The sequence below is a fragment of the Suncus etruscus genome, chromosome 5 (assembly GCF_024139225.1).
Source record: "Suncus etruscus isolate mSunEtr1 chromosome 5, mSunEtr1.pri.cur, whole genome shotgun sequence".
Classification (NCBI taxonomy): domain Eukaryota; kingdom Metazoa; phylum Chordata; class Mammalia; order Eulipotyphla; family Soricidae; genus Suncus; species Suncus etruscus.
The window spans coordinates 19,651,419-19,672,661 of record NC_064852.1 but is presented as its reverse complement, the minus strand read 5'-3'; the positions used below and the strand labels follow the sequence as shown (position 1 = coordinate 19,672,661).

Genomic DNA, 21,243 nt, shown 5'->3' with positions numbered 1-21,243 from the left:
CCTCCCCTCTGTGCTATACTCTGCCCTTTCTTCCTTTTTATTGAAGTGTTTTAGTATATTTTCATGGAAACTTTTTCCCATTGACACACTTTCCTTTTTTTTTTTTTTTTTTTGGGTGATTCAGCCCAGCTGCTCATTTTTATTTATGTTGCTAGTATTTTGCTCCTCTTTTCCTGCCACGTTTAGATTAATAAAATCTTTTTGTCATACGTTTTATCCCCTCTTGCCTTTTAGCTTTATTTTGCTAGTGATAGCTCTGGGGTCTAAATGGAGCATTTTTACTTTCCACGCTTTATCCTGAACTGCTGTCACGACTCCTTGTGGAGTTTTCACTTTACACATACCAACAGATTCTTGAAAATGGTGACTTTGAGCAAAGGCAGCTGATAACAAAACTAATGGACACTCCCCCAAATGAATCAATAAGAAAGATTTGTTTCTATAGCTTATTTCCAACCAGAAATAACTATGATGCAGTGAAATGTGAACTGCCTGGTATTTATTCTGCCTGTCTTAGAGATTCTGGGGGCTGAAGTTCTTTTTATTTTATTTTATTTTATTTTATTTTATTTTATTTTATTTTAGGCTATACCTAGCAGTGTCAGGGGTTACTCCTGGCTCTGTGTTCAGAGATTACTCTTGGCAGGTTCAGGGGCCTTATGGGATGCCAGGGATCTAACCCTGGTCAGCCACATGCTAGGCAAGCGCCTTCCCTGCTGTCCTATCCCTCTGCTCCAGCCCCCCAATCAACTTCTTAGATGGGTGAAACTGGGGGGGGGGGGCGTCCTGCCTCAGTAGAACATCAGGGAAGGTTGTTTGGTCTCTGGGTGTCAGATGCCCCTCCAGCTCTGCGTCTGTACTCAACTCCCTAACCATCTTTCTGGGGTCACGGCCTGCTGGAGATGCTTATGGATGCCACTGACAGTACATGGCCATCACCTCATTCACTACATCAGGGACTTTGAGGGTCATTTTTGGGTGGGATTCCTCCCCCTCAACCTCTTATAAAGCAAATGTGGGAGGAGCACTTATGCCCTGGGCTCTGGGGCAGCACAGGGAAAACACACACAGGCCACCTGGGGGAAACACATTCAGCATGGGGTCTGTGCATGGGACCATGGCATCTGGCAGCCATTCCCTGATGAGCCCAAAGATAGGCTGTGTGTGGACCCCTGTTCTACAGAGATGCCTGTAGCAGAGGTTGTCAGGGATATAGGTGCCTTTAACCCCCAACCCAGTGCTGCATAGCCCAGGGGACCTTCCCCTCCACCCCCTCACTGTGGTGCCTAGTCTTTGCCAAAAGTGTCTGCTTCTGTCCTGTACCCTCACTTCCCCACTCCTTTTGTGTCTCTAACTCCTTTTTTGAAAGAAACCTCCAACAGTTCAGGGAGCCACTCCTGGAGTACTCAACAGCCATGCTGTGGGGCTCAGCGCTGGAACCAGCAATACCAGCGACCAGGGGACACACCTGGCAGTAATGGGGACCAGGGGGCTCATTGTGAATTTGGGAACTAGGGACACACCAGACTGGGGTTAAACTCAGATTCTGAGGCAGTTGCCAGCCCGACACTCCCGTCATCCTTGCCCTCCTGGAGTCCCCTGAGCCCTGTTGGCCCCCTACTCCCTCACTCTAGTTGCCTCACCCTCCCAGGGTTCCATTCCCAGCCCTGACTGTGTCTCTCTTCCCAGTTTGCTGTGGGCAGCTGCTCAAAGAAGTTGTGGCGACTCAGGACAAGATCGGAATGGTCGTCCAGTCCTATTTTGGAAAGAAAGCAGCAGGTAGGCCTTGCCACCCCCTGCCCTGAGGAAGAGGGGATGGGACTCCTTGGGGCCAAACACCCAACACCCCAGCCTGGACTGGGTCTCTGTGCTTTTGAGTCCCTTCTGTGGCTATTTGGCTCCTCTGGTGGGCTGTGTGGACAAGTGGCAAGCTTTGGCTTTGTGTAATTCCCCTTGCACCCTGGATCAGGCCTGCAGTCCTACCCTGCCACAGAAGTTCTAAGCAGACATTGGGCCTCATTATCCAACAGAGAGGTTCCCTCTTGAGCACTTATGCACAGTAGAGGATGTCCATGAATGGAGGCTAGGCCAGGGTGGCATCCTAGGTGCTGTGATATGGGTGTGGGCATCATTTTTGTTTGTTGGTTGTTTGGTTGGTTTTGTGATTGGGTCACGACTGGTGGTGCTCAGGAATTATTCCCGGTAGGCTCGGGGTCCCTCTGGCATGCTGGGGATCAAATCCTAGGCAAACGTCCTTCTCATTGTGCTCTTGCTCCAGTCCCCTGCCCTGAACAACTTTGAGGTCAACTAATCCCCATGTCCTGCCTTGCAAGTGGCCGGCTGATAGAAAGATTGTTTTGGGGAGCTATATCTCTCCCCAGGGGGTCAAGCAGTGCTCCCTCAAACATTGCTGTGCTACTTGTAGGGCTGTGTCTGACTGACAAGGGGACCAGGACAAGTAGGGTAGACGAGGAACCATTTGTCCTTGCCATCTCCGGAGGAGACATCCCAGCCTGGTCCCCAAGTCCTGCTCCTGACTGTACTCTGGAGAACCCTATGGGATGTTAAGGATAGAGCCTGCATGTGAGACAAGCAGGGACGATCCCTGCTGTGCTACGGCTCCACCCCTGGAAGGGGGCTTTCATTTGGAGAGGCCACACCCAGAGGCGCTCAGGGGTCACTCATGACAGGCTTGGGGGGACCATATGGGATGCCGGGAATCAATCCTGAATCAGCCTCATGAAAGGCAAACACCCTTCCCACTCTGCTATGGCTCCATCACTGGGACTGGAAAAAAAAAAAAACCATAACAAATAAAGCCATGCCAATTCTTTTTTTGTTTGTTTTTTTTTTATTTTGTTTTTGGGTCATACCCGGCAGCGCTCAGGGGTTACGCCTGGTTCTATGCACAGAAATTGTTCCTGGCAGGCTCGGGAGACCATATGGGATGCCAGGATTTGAACTACTGTCTTTCTGCATGCAAGGCAAATGTCTTACCTCCATGCTATCTCTCCAGCCCCATGCCATGCCAATTCTTAAGACAGTGACAGCCAATGTGGCCAGGCAGGGAACCCAAGACACATAGGCAGCCACTGACAGGGCTGTGGAGAGGTTTCAAGGACACACAGAGGTGAAGAGGAGTGCAGGGGACCACTAGACTCACTGGAAAGAGAGATCCTTGGAAATGACTCTCCACTCTTCTTCCTACCCAGCAAGGGGATGGTTCAGCCTGGCTTGCCTTGTGGGTGAGATTCCTGGGGATTTGTATCAGGGACTCAGGGTGCATCTCTGCTTCCTGAGGTTGGAGCTTCATCTTCATCAGGAGACAGACCCACACCCCCAGTGTTAGTGGCCGGGGTCTACCGAGTGGGAACCAAGCTGGGATCTAAGAACTAGCCACTGGTAATACTGTTCCCTTACATATGCCTGTGTATGGTGAACTGCTGGGGGCAGGCTGAGACGCCCACAGAGGGCCAGTCCCAGGTGGAGACAGGCCAGTGGCCCTACTTCTATGGGGGAAGCTGGATGCTGTCCCTGGGACCCTCCACACTGCGGGTTTGAGAGCTTGGGTAAGGAAGTGGGCCCTCCCATGATCCTTTGGGCCCAGAGGCAGGGAGGGAGCAGCTTCTGCCTGGAGTATGAGGCTCTTTCTGCTGTCGGCTTTCCTGGCAAAGCATCACTCTGCTGGCACTTCTGGGGTCTTACCTCAGCGCACACCCCTCTTTTGCCCTTACCCCTGTCCTTTGGTTGCCCAGGAAGGCTCCAAGGTTTCTCTCAGAGACCCCAGGAACCTTCCGATACTCTCCAGGCCCCCACCAACTCCATGAGGCTTCCTCACCCCTGCCCCTGCATACTGGTCTCCCAGCCTTAGCCCCAGGACAGACCCTTGTACCGCTGTGCTGGGGCTGGACAAAGAACAGCAGACAGGGGTTTCCCTGGCCTATACTGGCCCAGGTTTGGTCCCTGGCACTCTTAGGGTCCCTGAGTCCTGCCAAGAGTGACTCCTGAGCACAGAGCTAGGAGTCATCCTTGAGCACAGCCAGGAGTGACCTTCAAAAATAAAAAAGAAGGGGGCCGGCGAGGTGGCGCTAGAGGTAAGGTATCTGCCTTGCAAGCGCTAGCGAAGGAAGGACCGAGGTTCGATCCCCCGGCGTCCCATATGGTCCCCCCAAGCCAGGGGCAATTTCTGAGTGCTTAGTCAGGAATAACCCCTGAGCATCAAACGGGTGTGGCCCGAAAAAAAGAAAAATAAATAAATAAAAAAGAAGACAAAAAGGATGAGGTGCCAGCCCCGCCTGTCCTGTAGCTTCTGTGTCCATCCAAGGAGCTTGGGTTGGGGACATTGGCACTCAGGCCTGAGTGTTCCTGCCCTCACCAAATTATCTGATGCCAGTTGGGCTGTCCAGTCCCAGAAGCATCTTCTCCCACCCCAGATCCTGCACTGTGGGATAGCTAGAAGTGTCTTGCAGAGGACCAGGGCTCCCACTGCCCTGGGGTGCATAGCTTAGTCCTCCACATGCCTTTTTCTGCAGAGTAGCCCGCCCAGAAGCCTGGCGCAGACCCGGAGTGGGGGTGGCAGGCCTAAGCCCCTGCCTTGTATGGGGCTCACACACTCTTGGGGTTCACACAAGGCTCAGTGCTCTGGAAGCAGCAAAGAGAGAGCCAGGCCCCTTTAGCAGTTCTCAAAACAGCAACTGCTCCCCATCCCCAGTCTCAGCCCCGCCCTGGGTACCTTTCTGGTCTGAGAACAGCTAAAGGATGCAGGACCTGACCAGTCCTGGAGGCTCCAGCAGCCTTGCCCAGTTGGCAGGGCTCCCCCTCTGGCAGCCCTGGCATTTCCAAAGATTCCAGTCCTAGGGCCCCCCAAGGCCTGGCTGTACCCTGAAAGGAGGAAAGAAGCCTGAAGAATCCCAACAGCTGCTTATTTCCCCCTTACCCCCCCCACCCCCAGAACACAAGGTAGCCCCACCAAACCCAAATTGGAAATGATTGTATGCATTTTTCAGAACCTTCCATGATCCCATCCCCCCTAGGAGTCCCACCTGAAGGGGCTCCTTTTCTGGGTGTTGAGGGTGGGTGGGGAGGGGAATGAATAAACGTTCTCTAAAGATCCAGTAGGAGACACACTTTCCTCTTCTGACAAAAACTTGCGAAGCACCCCCAACTTGAAAGGCAGGAAGGTAGGAGTGGGGTGTGTGTCTGTGGGACCCTGGGAGGAGGAGGAGGAGGAACTTTCTGGATCGTAGTGGAGCTGAGATTTGTGTAGAGAGACAGAGGCAGACCCCGGGGGGCCTGCGGGCGGGGCGGGCTCCAGGCAGCGCCTGCTGCCCTGAATAATTTACTGGTTTGATTAATAAATTCACAGGAGTATAATTAGAAGAGGGAGCGCCAATGGGTACAGTAACCGCTCCAGCGCTTGGGGGCTAGGGGGAGCGGGGAGCCTTTATTTTTGTAAAGAAACTTTGCAGGCTGCTGGGCTTTTGAAGATAAGTTGGAAGGCGCTCAGCGTCTCTCCGCTTTTGAAGTGGAAATAGGACAGTTTGAATCCGTCGAGTTTAATTTTTCACAAGCTTTCAGGAGCTGCTGTGCAACTCCTTTTTATTATTGAAAAAAAAAAAAGAGGAGGAAAAAACCCCCCTACATTTTCTTTCATTTTTCTACACACACACACACACACACACACACACACACACACACACACACACACACACACACACACACACACACACATGCATGAGTGGTCCATACAGTAAGTTTGAGACACATTAATTGACTCTTATTTAATGCATGTGTCCTGCGCCCCCGCCCCTTATGTGTGCCCCTCTCTGCCACCGCTATCATCACCCTGCGTTCCACAGGCCCTTGTGTCTGTCACTGGGCAGACAGACGGACGCCCCGATACTTGTGCATTTTAAAGGATCCCTCACCTTGCTGACAAGGCTTTTGATGTAGCTCCTTTTTTTTTCAAGTGAAACTTGGGGCTTTTCCGTGGGGACAGCTACAGAGATTCCTGGAAGGAAATCGCGAGGCAGTGCGGCTGAGTAGTGGCTGCCTGCTGGGGGCCAGAAAGAAAGTGGTAGGAAAAGGGGGATCCACACGCTGTTTACCAACAGGTTGTGTGTCTCCCCCCAGCTTTTGCTGGTTTGCTTTTTGTCTTATCCCAGGGCTGCTTGGAGCACTGAATAGGGTCCTTCTTCCTGTCCTCCCACATTTTTTTTTTTTTTTTTGCCACATCCGGCTGTGCTCAGGGTTATTCCAGGCTCTGCTCTCAGAAATCGCTCCTGGCTCGGGGACCATATGGAATGCCAGGGATCAAATCTGGGTCTGTCCTGGGTCAGCCTTGTGCAAGGCAAATGCCCTACCGCTGTGCTATTTTTCTAGCCCTCCCCACCATCCCTTCTTGAACCTATGATTTCAATTCATCCTCACAAACTCAGGGCTCACCTCAATTCACGGGCAGGTTGCAGTCACTTGGCCTGTCCTCAAATGCTACCGTTTCTTTTTTGTTTGAGAGTCAACCTGGTAAAACTCAGGGATCACTCCTGGAGGGACTCAGGGGATCCTATGGGGTGCTGATCCTTTGCAAGGCCAGTGCTCTCCCCACTGTTTATTGCTCCAGCCCCAAAGCTGCACAGTTGCTCATTCAGTGTGCGAACCAGTGGGAAAACCGAGTCCACGGAGTCAGGTGCCTCTTCGCCAGCCTTAGCTCCCCAACATGTCCCACAGTGTCCCCTGCAGTGCTGAGGTTCAGCATTGGGTTCATGAGTTCGGACATTTCTGGAAGGCCACAGCAAGCCCCTGGGCTGAAGTTCCACCCTCCTGCCGGAAGCCCCCATGAGCTCCGGCCCACTCAGCTGTGAAACGCGCTGTGACAAGCTGGCCCCGAGGCCCAGCTGCTCACTGCAGTGACTCCCCCTCACTGGGAGGTGGGGACAGGGGTGCTGACAGGGCCAGAGTGGGCTGGGCTGGGGGCTGCCCCAGTGGGCAGCACAGCTCAGAGTGTCCCCCCACGCTGGGGCCTGTGTGACTCAGCACCTTGACAGCTGTTGACTGTGGACTCGGTCCCTGCTGGGTCTGTCAACTGAGCAGCCAGGGATGGGGGGCACAGCTGTGAGTAGGCGAGGGGGCAGCCTGTGCCCTTCAGCTTCACACCTGTCTGCCCGGCTCTCAGGGAGACTGGGAAGGAAGTTGGCACTGACCAGGGATCACAGGACAGCAGCTCAGCTCATGCTGTGGATGAGATGCCAAATAATAGATGAACTGGGTGCACTAACTGGAACTGATTGAATGAATGAGCCAGGTCACTTTGTGGGGATGTAGTGAATGAATGAATGAATGAATGAGTGTGAACCTTGGACCCAGCTAGCTCTTCTAGGGAGAGCACCAGCACAATGGCCCCTCCATTGCTCACTTCAGTGAGGTGTGGTCCAAGGCCAGGAAAGAACTGGGTGGAGGTGAGGGATTCACATCAGTGGTGGACACATCTACCTCAGCTCTGGATCAGTCTCAGCCCCTCAGGAAGAATGAGGGATGTGGATACCCATGATTTGGGCAGGGTGAACTAAGCACTTTGGACCTATCCCCATCTGTTCTCTCAGCTGAATTCAACTCCAAGCTTTTCCAGTTGGGAACAGAGGAGCACCCAGGGGTGATCTCACACCACGGGGACTCATGAGCTTGCAAGAGCAATGGCACTTCATTGGCCGGGAGCAAAGGGTCCTTTCTTTGTGGAACATAGTCACGTTTGAGTGCCACTCATTTTCATTCTGTTTTTTGGGAATCAAATTTGGGGGTGGTCAATCACTCCTGGTAGGTCTCAGGGAACCAGATGCCATGCTGAGGATTGAACCTGGGTCTTCCTGCCATTCTGCAAGGCAAGTGGCCAGTCCAATGTGCTTCCAGCTCTGGCTCCTCAGTGACTATTTTTCTTCAAAAATTTTTTGGGGGGCAGATGTTGGGTCACACCTGGATGTGCTCAGGGCTTGCTTATTTCTGGCTCCAGGATCACTCTTGGTGGGGTTCAGGGACCCTTATCCATAGTGGTAGATTGCAAACCCTGGTAAGCTGTGTATAAGGTAAGTGCTCTGCCCGCTGTGCCCTTTCTCTAGCCCTTGTGGCACTTTTCCTTATCTTTGTAAGACTTGGGGGTCCCTCTTAGTTCTTCTTTCAGCTGTGTAGAAATGCAGACTAGGGGGCCCGGAGAGATAGCACAGCAGCATTTGCCTTGCAAGCAGCCAATCCAGGACCAAAGGTGGTTGGTTCGAATCCCGGTGTCCCATATGGTCCCCGTGCCTGCCAGGAGCTATTTCTGAGCAGACAGCCAGAAGTAACCCCTGAGCACCGCCGGGTATAGCCCCAAAACAAAACAAACAAACAAACAAACAAAAAAGAAATGCAGACTAGGGAGGGCAGACGGGGTACTCTTTGCTGACACAGAATTGCCACCTGGTTCCTCCCGGGGTTCACCTGGGTGAAGTACCAGCTTTGGACCAGCAGGTGGCGGTAAAGAATAACCAAAGCATATCCTGGGCGGCTTGGGGCTCCAGGTCTTCCAGAGGTGCCTGATTCTGGGGAGCAAAGAAGGACTGTGAGGCGTAGGTGTGCTGGGGTCAGTCCCTCAGGAAAGGCAGAGGGAGCCCAAGGACAACCCAGCCTGAGATGGATGGGAAGGGAAGCCTGCCCTGTGAATCCCCCTTTCGCCTCCAGGCTAGGGCAGGGTGAGGTTGGTTGCACCCCCTCACCCTGCCTGTGGGGATGAGAAACTCACAAACCCCACCCCACCCCCCAATCGTGATAACCTGGCTGGTGCCCCTGCCCCATTTCAGAAGGAAAGAAGCCATTGTGTGAGTGTGGACAGATTGGGTGTGTGTGTGCGGTGTCTGTGAGTGAGTGTAAGTGGTGTTTGAGTATGTGTGGTGTGAGAATGTGTGTCTATGAGATACTGAGTTGTGGCGTGTACCTTGTATGTGGGTGTGTAGAGATTTGTGTGTAGATAGATATGGGGTACAGTCTGTGCTTGTGCTGTGTCTTTCATGTAATGTAGGTGGTGTGAGGTGGACATGTGTGTTACAGGGCTGTGGGCATGTGCTCAACTATAGATTTGTGTGTTTCCGTTCAGGGGTGCATGTGTGTAGGTGTGAGATGAAGGGCAGGATGTGTTGGAAGGAAGTTTGGGGGGACGCATGTGTCCTGTGGGAGACTTGGAGCCATCTCGGGGATGTTCTTTCAGTGTCCAGCAGAGGGCCCGGTCTTCTCTGCTTTCCCAACTACTTCAGGCTGAGACCAGACAGGGGGAGAGGCTGTGGGCAGGGGTTGAACTCAGGGCCTGGCACATGACAGGCATATGGTTCAGCCTCTCTAGCCCCATCCCTGGCCCTTCAAGGAGACTACAATTGTGGGCACAGGAGTTTAGTGGTAGAAAAAGATGTCCTTTTTAAGAATCTGGTGGGTGTGGGTGGCTCAGGGCCCTGCAGGGAAGGGGTGGTGTGCTGGGGGCATGGAACGTGTCTGCTTCTGTACAGGGGGGGCACTCCCCCAGCTGGCTGTCCAGGCTCTGCCTCCTGCTCCTAGACCTGGGCCCTGCCTAGTGGCAGGAAGTGTTGGAGGACTGACGGCCCCTCGTTCCTCTGTCCCTACAGCCCTTCTTTCACTACAACTGTAACTTGTGTCTGGCATGTGGCAGCCAGAGCCCTGGAACTGAGGGGCTCCCTGTCTCAGGCCATAGAGGACCTGCCCAGTAACAGTGACTTAGAACCTTCTAGAAATGATCAACTTCATGTTCAAGCCCTGCCTCAGCCCTGCGCTGCACCCCTTAGCCTAGCCTCATCCCTGTGTTTCACCCCTTAGCCCTATCTCACCATTAGCTTTGCCACATCCCTGCCCATGGGCTTTTCAGCCTCTGGCTTTAATACAGCTTCCTAAGGAACAGGATGGACTCGGGCATCAAGATCCCTTGGGCCCCGTTTGTTGATGTGCTTAGATCTGGGTATACTGGCCTGGCCCTGAGAGAAAGGTGGCCTCTCTGAATGAAGGTGACCTAAACAAGGATCCAGACCCCCAACTCCCTTCAGAGCCTAGCTAGACTCAGGCCTCCTGGTCAGGGGTCCGGGTGGTGGAGTCCATAGTGCTGAGTCATTCCCAGGCCTGAGGTGAGTCAGAGGCGCCCACAGGGCTCAGCATTGTGTGGCATAGGGGACCCTCCTCACCCTGTCAGAGACTGGCTGGAAAGTGTCCATAACCTTTGGAGTAAGGGCAAAGTGGGGTGTCCTCCCCGAGTCCCAATGGCTAGAGCCACCAGATTCTAGGGCAGACCTTGAACCCCTGCTTTTGGGGACCTGAGCCCTAGTCATTCCTGAAAGTGAGAGGAGCTGGTCCAGCCCTTCTAAAGAGGGCCATGTTCTGGACACCCCAATACAGCAGGCTCAGGGATGGGTCCTGGGTACAGGTAGGATGCATGCTTTGTGCCCATATAGCCTGGCTCCCTGCAAATTGGAGGAAGAAGGCATCTGGGGAGTAGTTACCCCTCACCTGCAGTTTCTGCTCATTGGTTAGCCCATTGGGGACACTAAAGTGGGGGTATCTTCTCTGTTCCTCTGGAAGGTTCCAAGCAGGAGCTCTGGGCCCCCCTGGCTGACCAGATTTGCGGGGATACCGCCGTGCTGGCCTATATCTGTGGTTGCTGCCTGCGCCTGGAAATTAGCTCAGGTGGGAGCAGGCTGACAACAGGCAGTCATGGTGTTTGCTTGCTGAATGTCTCCGGGAAAATGAGTGCAAGGCGAAGGGAAGGTGCTGCCCACCACAGGGTTGTTTTGTTAGCAACATGAGATGTTAAATGAGAGAGAAAAGTTTCAGGGGAATGTCAGGGTTAGCGGTGGCCTCATGCCTGATTCTCTGCCACACTGTGTCCTGTCCTGGTGCAACTGCTTTGGGGTGGGGGGAAAGGATAGCACCAGACATGTTTGTGGGCCAAAATGAAGTTGGACTAGAGCCATTTCACAGTGGGAAGGAATGTGGCTGACCCGAGTTCAACTATGGCAGCCCGTTGGTCCCCGAGCCCACCAGGAGTGACCCCTGAGCTCAGAGCCAAGAGTAAGTAAGCCCTGAGCACAGATGGGTATGGCCCCAAAACCTAAAAAATAATATCAAACCCCAAAGAGCTAATAAGGTTGGTAGATGCACCAAGGCTGTGCCCATCGGTGCCATTCCAAGTGCCACACGGAGACCTGAGCTGGGGGTTCAATCCTCACTGAACATGGTCTCCCAAATGAGTCAAGCACATGGCAGGGCTTGGAGGTTATTCCACAAAGATTCTACTTGAGGAAAGCGTAACTGTTTGGGGTTGAAAGGCAAAAGACCCTCAAGGTCTTTTACTACAGAAACGGGACCCTGAGGTTGGGAATAGGAACCCCTTGGCTCTGTCAAGGTTGAGAACCACCCCTAGGTTCCCATCCCATAGTTACTTCTTCCAATTCAGCAGCCCAGCCCCTCTAGTCCTCTTACCACCACTCTCTCTGTCCTCAGGAGTTAGGGGAGCAAGAGCAATAGCACAGCAGAGAAGGTTTTTGCCTTGCACACAGCCGACCAGGGTTTGATCCCCAGCATATTGTAATGTTCCCCCAAGTCTACCAGGAGTAATTTAAAATACCACCATATATGATAAAAAAAAAAAAAAAACCAACCCCAAAACTGGAGCCTTGATCCCTACTCCTACCCTGCTTGGATGCAAAAAGAAGCATTGACACCCCTTTCTCCCACAGTCCCGGACACTCTGATCATGAAGGTGCTGGTGCATCGCCTGATCCAGCCCAACAGCCTAACCCAGGGTTGGGTGCTACATGGCTTCCCTCGGGATCCTGACCAGGCAAGACTGCTGGATGCCCTGGGCCACAAGCCCAACAGGTAAGTGAGAAGTGGGTAGGCCAGGTGTAAGAAGACACAAAAGTCTAGCACTGCCAACTTGAAGTCCCAGAGTTCATTTCTTGTGTCCTTGAAGTCCTTAGCATTGCTGAGACAATCTGTGTTTCCTCACCCCCTGGGCATAGGAACGGGGTTCTGCTGTCTATCAGAGCTTCTTTCCTGTGCAAGGTAACACACAGCATAGACAGGACAGATGCCTTCTAGCACCCCCATGCCTGTGGATGGCCAGCTCTGTGATGGATGGATTCGGCAGGAGTGACCCAAATTAAATCAAGGGTGTCCTGACTGTTCAATGGGCCCTAAAGGCCCAATGTCCTCCTGGGTTATACAGAAAGAATTTGGGCCGAGCCCTGGAGCCACATGGAAATTGTATCTTGTGGAACCTTGTGGGGTACTGGCGATCACACTGGGCTGGACAAGGTGCCAAGCAAATGTCTGAACCCTTGTTCTTATATTCAGTCCCCTTCTAAATTATTTGGAGCATTATAGTTTCTATCTAAAGACGTCTCATGTTTCCGAGAGTAATTATTCTACCAAAGGGTAATTGGGTCATACCCAACAGTGCTCTGGGGTTACTCTTGGCTCTGTGCTCAGAAATAGCCCCTGGCAAGCTTGGGGGACAATATGGGATGCCGGATTCAAACCACTGTCAGTCTTGAGTTGACTGCATGCAAGGCAAACGTCCCACCATTGTGCTATCTCTCTGGCCCCATGGTCTTTTTTGGGGGGAGGGGTCATACCCGGCAGCACTCAGGGGTTATTTCTGGCTCTGTGTTCAGAAATCAGTCCTGGCAGGCACAGAGGACCATATGGGATGCCGGGATTCAAACCACTGTCCGTCCTGGGTCGACTGCATGCAAGGCAAATGACCTGCTGCTGTGCTATCTCTCCCTTCTCCCTAGCCCCTGTGTTGTCATTCTGATAAGCACCCAAGGCCCCAGGGTCCATCTTAGGGTTTGGCTCAATCTCTGAGGGTGCCTGTACCCTTGGGTAAGACACCTTTCTCCTCACCTTCTCACTCCCCAGGCCACAGTCAGGTACACAGTCCCTCTGGTTGTAATGGATCCCTTGCTGGGTTTTTAAAGGACCTGTTGGAGGATGAGAAGGTTGGTGACCAGTGACTGCCAAGAGTATCTTCAGCACCTCCATAGCTGATGCTAATTTTACTTTATGTTGAAATCAGCTTCCCTCTCCTCCTCCCTTCTCCCTTCTTCTTCCTCCCCCTCCCTTCACCCTTCTCCCACTTCCCTCTCCCTCTTCCCTTTCCTCTTCCCCTCCCCTCCTCTGTTTTTGGGCCACAGCCAGCAGCCTTCAGGGGTTCTTCCTGGCTCTGTGCTCAGAAATTACTCCTGGCAGGCTTGAGGGACCCTATAGAATGCTGGAGATTGAACCCAGGTTGGCCATGTGCAAAGCAAATGCCCTCCCCGCTGTGCTATGGCTCTGGCACCTCAAAACTTGTGATGTTGGCCTCAGAAGATGGTTCTAATCAGAAATCCCTTGGCGTCCAGAAAATCATACAGGAAAGAGGGAGATATTCTAAACATACACTCCACCACTCCCGAGGCCAGTGGCTGAATATCAGAGGTGTCATTGGGAGCCTCACAGTGCTGGGCCAATTAGAAAGCAGGTATGCAGTGGGGCTGTATACCCCGATACCAGGCAGGCAACCTTGGCAGAATTATAGCCGAGGAATCAGTGCGGGAATAGGCTCCACAAATCTCAAATTCAGACACCAGCCCATCTACAAAGAGTTATTGTTCTAGTTCCTTGGTCGGGAGGCGTCGAGGCCGATGAGATTACAATGCATTTACATATAGATCAATTTTATTATTAAAACCCAGTCGTACGAGTTCCAAGAGAGTCACCAGGGCAGGGCAGGTTCCGCAGAGGGCTTGGGGGGCCAGAAATAGACCCTCGCTGGCTTCTCAGGAAGCAAAGTTATTGTCTCCTCGTCGCCTATAAATCTCCCGTCCGAAGCTAATAAATGGACCCACGCTCAAATGCGGCATTTGCCTTCACTGTTACTGCTCCACAGTCCCTTGCTCGTGCTGGGGGGGCCCTAAATCACCTTCAGCTGAACCGTCTCCATCTCCCAGTTTCTGATCACACAGTCGGGATTGATGTGGCAAGAAGGCAGAGAAAACAAAAGCAAAAGTGATCTGAGAACAAATCAAAGGGCCTATAAAGTTTGTTAAAAAAAAAAAAAACAAAAAACCAAAACAACTACCATGTAGTAAAGGAGGGTTTGTGTGCAGGAGGTGGGCACAGGGAGAAGCAGCAACAAAGACCCTCCGGCCGCTGCCCGTGGCCTAGCGCTCTGCCCGGCTGTAAAATAATTCATCTGTCGCTTGCCTGGTGCTCCCTGCTCTCTTCTAAAATTAATGTTTGCCTCTGAGAGAGGGAGTAGCAGATCCTGATTGATGTGAGCAGGTCTGCAGGGGAGCTCAACGACTGGGTTTGCTCCCGCCCCAGCCCTGGGCACCTGCTTGGAGGGTTGTGGGGTGCCTGTGAGTCTTGACTTCCCAGCGAGGGGTGGCTTCGCTGCAGACAGCCTGGGTCACTTGTCAGATTGAGCTGCTGTTGCTTGGCAATCCCTGGGAAAGAGGGGGTGCTGGCAGAGGTTGCCCCAGGATCCACAGCCCCCTGCAAGTTTTTTTTTGTTTTTTTTTTTTTGTCGTCCGTACCCAGGGGTGCTCAAGATTACTCCTGGCTCTGCACTCAGAAATCACTCCTGGTGGGCTCTGAGGACCATATGGGATGCCAGGTTGGAGCCCAGAACAGCAAACACTCTCCCCGCTCTGTTATTGCTCCGGTTCCCACAGGCATTGTTTTACAACTACCCCTTTTCCTTCCCAACAGCCTCAGTCTGGGGCTATGCAAGTCCCTCTTATAGGATCCCCTTGGGGGCTTGTTCCAAGGTCCAGCTGTTTTGTGCACCTGTGTGAATGCAGGTTTGGATGCTCGGCTGTAGTTGCAACAGGCATGTCCATGGCTCAGAAGCTCCAGGGCTGTGCCTGGCCCTGGACACAGCAGTGGGACCCTCCTACAACATGTGATCCCTGAAATACTATGTGCCCTGGGGTATTCTTGGCATTAAAAATCATTCCTCTCTCCATCTCTCCTTTCTCTGTTCTCTCTCCCTCTCTCTCTTCTTTTTCTCCCCCCCTCTCCCTCTTCTCCCATCTAGCCCCCCTCTTCTCCCCCTCTCATTTTTGCCTTGTCCTCTCGAAAGCGCTGCTATTTCTGTGCCTGATCCTTCCGTGGATTAAGGTTAATAAAAGCCCATTAATGGAGCCTGAACCAGGAGATGGAGGGGACTTGGATGCGGATTCGTGGGCCTCGGGTTAATAACCCCATTACTGCAGCGCCGTGCTCGGGCCCGCTGAGAGGCGCCTTCGCCTTTTCTTACTCCTCATTAATTGAGCTAATAGAACCCCGCGACCCCCCACCCACCCCCACGCAGCCGCAGTGTGTGCCCAGACTTCCTCCCATGTGCCTGCGCACTCCTAAGGCTTTTTGTGTTTTGGGCCAATGGCAGGGTCCCGGGGTCACCCTGGGTTTTCTTCACCTCTGGCAGGGTCCTCTGACCCACCCAGTTCTAACAGAGTCCTCACAGAGCAGCCTCAGTGGCCCCTCTGGGTGGTTTACTACTCCTGGTTTCCTGTGTGTTACTTATTGGTGGGCCTCATTCAGCGATGTTTGTTTATTGGGGGCCACACCCAGCAATGTGTGTTATTTATTGGGGAACAACAGCCAGTGAAATGTTACTTATTATGGGCTCACACTCAACAGCCCTCTTGGCTTCTACAGTGCTGGGAGGGAACCTGCCCCTCTCTCCATTTCTCAGCCTCAGTTTCCCTTCTGCCCAAGTTGCCTCACTTTCTGCTCTCTTGACAGGGAGAGGTAAAAAGATGGCATCTATGTTGGGGTGCTCCTGGGAGAAGGCTTCTATGCAGGAGGTGCCCCTGACCACCAGTGGCTGAACCCACAAATTTAAAGCTAAGCCCACTGCTGCCTGCAGGGGGCTGTGGGCTCTTGGCCTCCATTTCTGTCTTTTTTTTTTTTTTTTTTGGTTTTTGGGCCACACCCGGCGATGCTCAGGGGTTACTTCTGGCTGTCTGCTCAGAAATAGCTCCTGGCAGGCACGGGGGACCATATGGGACACCGGGATTCGAACCAACCACCTTTGGTCCTGGATCAGCTGCTTGCAAGGCAAACGCTACTGTGCTATCTCTCCGGGCCCCATTTCTGTCTTTAAAGCCAGAAAGCCCCCATCTTCCTGCGTCCCTCAGGTGGTCAGACACACTGGCTGTGTGATGTGAGGGATAGACCCCACTAACTGGTACAGGCATGCATGGGTTGACTGGGTTGAGCAGCATGGAAGCCCCCAAAGGGAAGTGGTTGGGGCAAATTCAAAAGTGGGCAAGGGGCCAGGGCAATAGCACAGTGGGGAGGGTTGTTTGCCTTGTATGTGGCCGACCTAGGTTACATCTCTAGCATCCTCCAGGGTTCACCAAGCATTACCAGGACTGATTCCTGAGCACAAAGCCAGGAGTAACCCCTGAGTGCCACTGGGTGTGGCCAAAAAATAAAACCCCAGGGCCAGAGAGATAGCACAGTGGTGTTTGCCTTGCAAACAGCCGATCCAGGACCTAAGGTGGTTGGTTCAAGTCCCAGTGTCCCATATGGTTCCCCCGTGCCTGCCAGGAGCTATTTCTGAGCAGATAGCCAGGAGTAAACCCTTAGCACCGCCGGGTGTGGCCCAAAAAACAAAAAATAAAATAAAATAAAACCCCCAAAAGTGGACACAGATGCCCCTCAAACCCCCTGCCCAGCCATCCACCTGCCTGGCCAGGAAGGGCCTGATTGCCTCCTTTTTTTTTTTTTTTTTTTTTTTTTGGTTTTTGGGCCACACCCGGCAGTGCTCAGGGGTTACTCCTGGCTGTCTGCTCAGAAATAGCTCCTGGCAGGCACGGGGGACCATATGGGACACCGGGATTTGAACCAAACACCTTTGGTCCTGGATCGGCTGCTTGCAAGGCAAACACTGCTGTGCTATCTCTCCGGGCCCCTGATTGCCTCCTCGTCCAGCTACACAGGGTGCCCTGGAGCGAGCACTGGCCTGGTCAGGTGTCCTAGGAGGCTGCAGGGAGTGGCATAGGCTGAGACTGCTCTAGAAGCCCCTAGCTTGTCCCACCTCCCTATCCCCTCATGTGGGCCTCTTCTTAAGGCGCCCCTTTTCCGTGTACCAGCATTGTTTCCACCCTGTTTCGTGCAGTCACGTGGATTCAGGGACCCCCACTGATATGACCTGAGAGCAGGAGCTAGGGGCTCCCCAGGACCCTGCTGAGTCCTGGCACAAAGCTCAGGAGGGGATCGATCCCCAGTACCACGGGGTTTTCAGGAGCAGGGCCAGGGTGACCCTGATAACAGCCTCCCACCAAGCATGCTCGTTTTCATTGGGAGGACTCCATGGTCTCCCAGAACCCCTTCCTTGGTTGCCCTTCAAAATAGAACAAATCACATCTAGTGAATGTGGCTTAAAGGGGCTCTCAGAGGTGCTGGGGGGCATCTGGGAGTGGGGGCCGGTGGAGACAGGCCCATGACCCCTGAGATGTCACATTTCCATCAGCAGAAAGAGGAACATTCTCCATTATTGCTCTGCAGGGATCTGCTGACATTCCCCAATTATCACCAGTGTTTGTGTAAGGAAAGTCCAGCCGATGAGCTGGAGGAAGCAGGAGGGGGAGGTCGGTAGTACCTGCTCGCTGGGTTAAAGCCGTTGGTCTGAGAGCAGCCGGTTCCAGCGTCCACATACCCATCATGACCTTCACCTACACCCACTGTGACCATCTGTCGCCTCTCACCCAGCTGCAGGTCCAGAGTCAGAAACACAGCAACTGGCCCCAGTGAGCAAGTGGCCAATCCCACCATCCTAGGCAGATCCCTAGGCAAATGAACAGGTAGATAGGACAGACAAATGGACAGATGCATGGGCAGCTGGGGACTCGAGGGTGCTGGCAGGACTAAGCCGTAGACTTTTTTTCCTGAGGTGACTGGCCAAGGGTTTGCCTAGTAGCCTCTGGCTGGCTGATGTGGAGGTGCTTTTGAGCATCAGGGGACTAGTGGAAAGTTCCTGCAATTTCCTCCACAAACAGACCATGAACCTGCAGCACTAATGACAGTGCATCTGGCCAATCGGAAAAATCTCCGAGAGGTTTTACCAGGGAGCCAGAGGGGCAGCAGTGGTACCCCCAAGGGCTGGTGTTTGTGCTTTGCTCTGCTTGTAGGGGGCCCTTCCTGCCCCTAGCACCACCTGGTGCTACCCTTTTCCCTTTCCCAGAACCAGTTCCATCCCCAGCACCTCATGCTACTCGCCCCCCCCCCCCCAGCATCACTGGGAGTGACTTAGTATTACCAAGTACAGCCTCCAAGCCAGACAGATACACAAGTTAGGCCCTTGACCCATCTCAACTCTCGGTAGTGAACCAAGAGGCTGCAGAGGCCTGACAGCTGATCCTGGGACCTTTGATGGGGGAGTGGCAGATTCTAAGGGCCACATAGGGATCCATCCAATGCGGCCCCTAAACTGGGCCCAGGAAGGGAGGGCCTCTGCTTTTCGCTGCCTCAGTTGGACAATTGGAGGTTAGAGATGAGGTTTTGAGGAACATGAGGCTGCAGACAGACCCAGTGTCTCCCACTGGCTTTTTTGTGCTCATTCTGCCTGTGACCAAGACTGTCTCTCTGGCACCAGCCTGGTGGCCTTCAGTACCCACATTGCTGTCCTGTCTCTGTTCCCCCGTGAAACTTCGCACCCAATGTGCTTCCTGGTTAGTCCCATGTCCATCCCATACCCTGCCAAGTATGGGGGCCTTCTTAAGCCACTAGAGAGGTGTTCCCTGAGGCCAGTGAGAGGACAGTGTCTGGGGATTCAACTGCAGGCAACACCCATGGTTTCCCAGTATCTTTGAGTATCCCCAAGAGCTCCTGAGTATCCCCTAGTAACTGGGATCCAAGAGGCCTGAAATTTCCCTTGCTTTGAACAGTCCAGCTCATATGACTAGAGGTTCTAGCAGGGTCCTGGGGGCCTCCTGAGGATTTATTGGGTGCTCTTTTCACCCTAAAAAGAATAGTATTTCCTGGAGCCAGAGTGATAATATTTGCCTTGCATGCTGCTGATCTGGGTTCGATCCTGGGCATCCCATGAAGTCTCCTGAGCACCGTTAGGAGTGATTTCCGAGTGCAGAGCCAGGAGTGAGTCCTGCTGGGTGTGGTCCCCCCAACAACCAGAAAAGTGTTTCTTCTCTCATCATCTGATGGCGTGTTCCTAGGACTGGCTGGGGTCCCACGTCACCAGGGAGTGAGGTGACTGTCGCCCACAGAGTCAGGCCCTCTATTCTCACGTCTGCCTCCTCTCTTACCCCTTCCCGCTGATCTCACTTCTTTCTCCCTGGAAATTCAAAGTTCCTCTGGGTGCAGCGGGTTTTCTGGGTGCAGCAGCGTGGGAGGGTGGAGAGGGGAGCCGGCAGAGCAATCTCAGAGGCGAGGAGCGTGAATAGTGACCTTCAGCGGTGCATCGATGGGGTGCTTGGCATTTGAGTGGAGCTCAGAGGGAGCTGCCCCTCGTTTGGGCAGCTTGGCTGGGGTGGGGGTGGGCCCCCCGCACTTCAATTCATTTCCCAGAGAAAGGCGGGAGTCCACGGGCGCCAGGAGATGACTTGGAGAGATGGTGTTTGCTTTTCTTCCCCCAGGAGCCGTTTCAATTTCCCAGCTCCCTCCGAGGCGTAAATCAAGCCCGGAACCTCTGAACCTCACCACGTGCTCTGCAGCCCTGTCCCCCCCCCCCGTCCCCCCCCCACAGGCTCCTGCAGCTGTGGTTTAAGAGCCTGGCATGACCCCTCTGAAATATCACTGAAATGACTCAGTACCAAGCTCAGTTTCCAGAACATCACCCACAAATTTAGGTCCTGGCGTACTTTTCTGGAAACCCCGTCGTCTCTGGGTGGGGTGGGGGTGGAGACCTTTTATTTCAGATACTGGAACTGGGGATTCCCCCAACACCCCATTATCGATAGAACCTTTTTGGGGTTTCTCCTCTCTTTTGGGATTCAGTTTCAGGGTATGTGGCTTCTCAAGATCAGGATCATTGCTCCTCCCTACCTCTCCTGCCCCCTACACCCTCATCCAGGCTGCTATGGGGCACAGGGGACTCCATGGACCATAACCAGCCTTGTAAGACTAATGGACACCATCGTGTCTAATTACCCTGCTGAAGCCCAATTACGCTATTAACAGGCCCTGCTTGAGTTAATGAGGGGGGTGCCATTTGCATGGCATTACGGTAATTAGTTATCATTGGAGGAGGGGTGGCTGGGGCCTAGCTCACCTGACAGCATTGTATAATTAGCTACCATCTCATCACCTCAAAAAGAAACCAGTGGGCCTGGGCAGGAAGGTTTCACCTTTTAGAACAAGAGGGGAAGAGGGGAGGGGGCAGGAGCCACAGCTCAGTGGGCAGAGCACTGGCCTTGCACACAGCCAACCTGGGTTTGATCCCCAACATTTCATATGGTCCTCATCAGGAGGGATCCCTGAGTGTAGAGTCAAGAGTAAGCCCTGAGCACCACTGAGTGTAGCCCCCCCCCCCAAAAAAAAGGTGGGGAAATCTTGGACTGGAGCAATAGTACAGCAGGTAAGGTGCTTACCTTGCACACAGCAGACCTGGGTTCATCTCCAGCCACCTAAAGGGACCCCCAAATGTAACCAGGAGTAATTCCTGAGCTCATAACCAGGAGTAAGTATCACCAGATGTGATCAAAAAAAAAAAACAAAATAAAGGGGCCAGAGAGATAGCATGGAGGTAAGGCGTTTGCCTTTCATGCAGAAGGACGGTGGTTCGAATCTCGGCATCTCATATGGTTCCCTGAGCCTGCCAGGAGTGACTCCTGAGTGCTGCTGGGTGTGACCCAAAAAACCAAAACAAACAAAAACAAAACAAAATCAAAATAAAGAGGTGGTGTCTCTCTTGGTCTGTGCTGGGGACAAGACTTGGTGGTGTGGAAGGAACATTCTAGAAAGGACTTAGTGTCTCACCCGTGCTCTATGCTATGCCCATGCTTTGTGGTGGTTCTCTCCTACATCTGTCCATGCTTGTTCACTGCACAGGCACCTCAAGTACCTTGGGTGTGTATGGTGAGGTCCCACAGCCAAAGGGTCCCAGATTCTCAGTGCCAGCCTCCAGCTTCCTCTCAGCTCCGCCAGCAGAGAATTTCAGCCTGAAGGTTCTCAACCTTGTAGGCTGTTGTTTCACTCCCCAAATTTAGGCCT

General features: G+C 53.1%; 1 protein-coding gene across 1 annotated transcript in view; it reads left to right on the top strand.

The window, feature by feature from the left end:
- The window catches only part of AK8 (adenylate kinase 8), a 78,317-nt gene that overhangs the window by 22,258 nt on the left and 34,816 nt on the right, over window positions 1–21,243 (top strand). Inside the window, exons 10-11 of the mRNA XM_049774109.1 lie at window positions 1,690–1,779; window positions 11,757–11,898. Of these exons, the coding sequence (XP_049630066.1) occupies window positions 1,690–1,779; window positions 11,757–11,898 (232 nt within the window). The remainder of the gene's footprint in view (window positions 1–1,689; window positions 1,780–11,756; window positions 11,899–21,243) is intronic.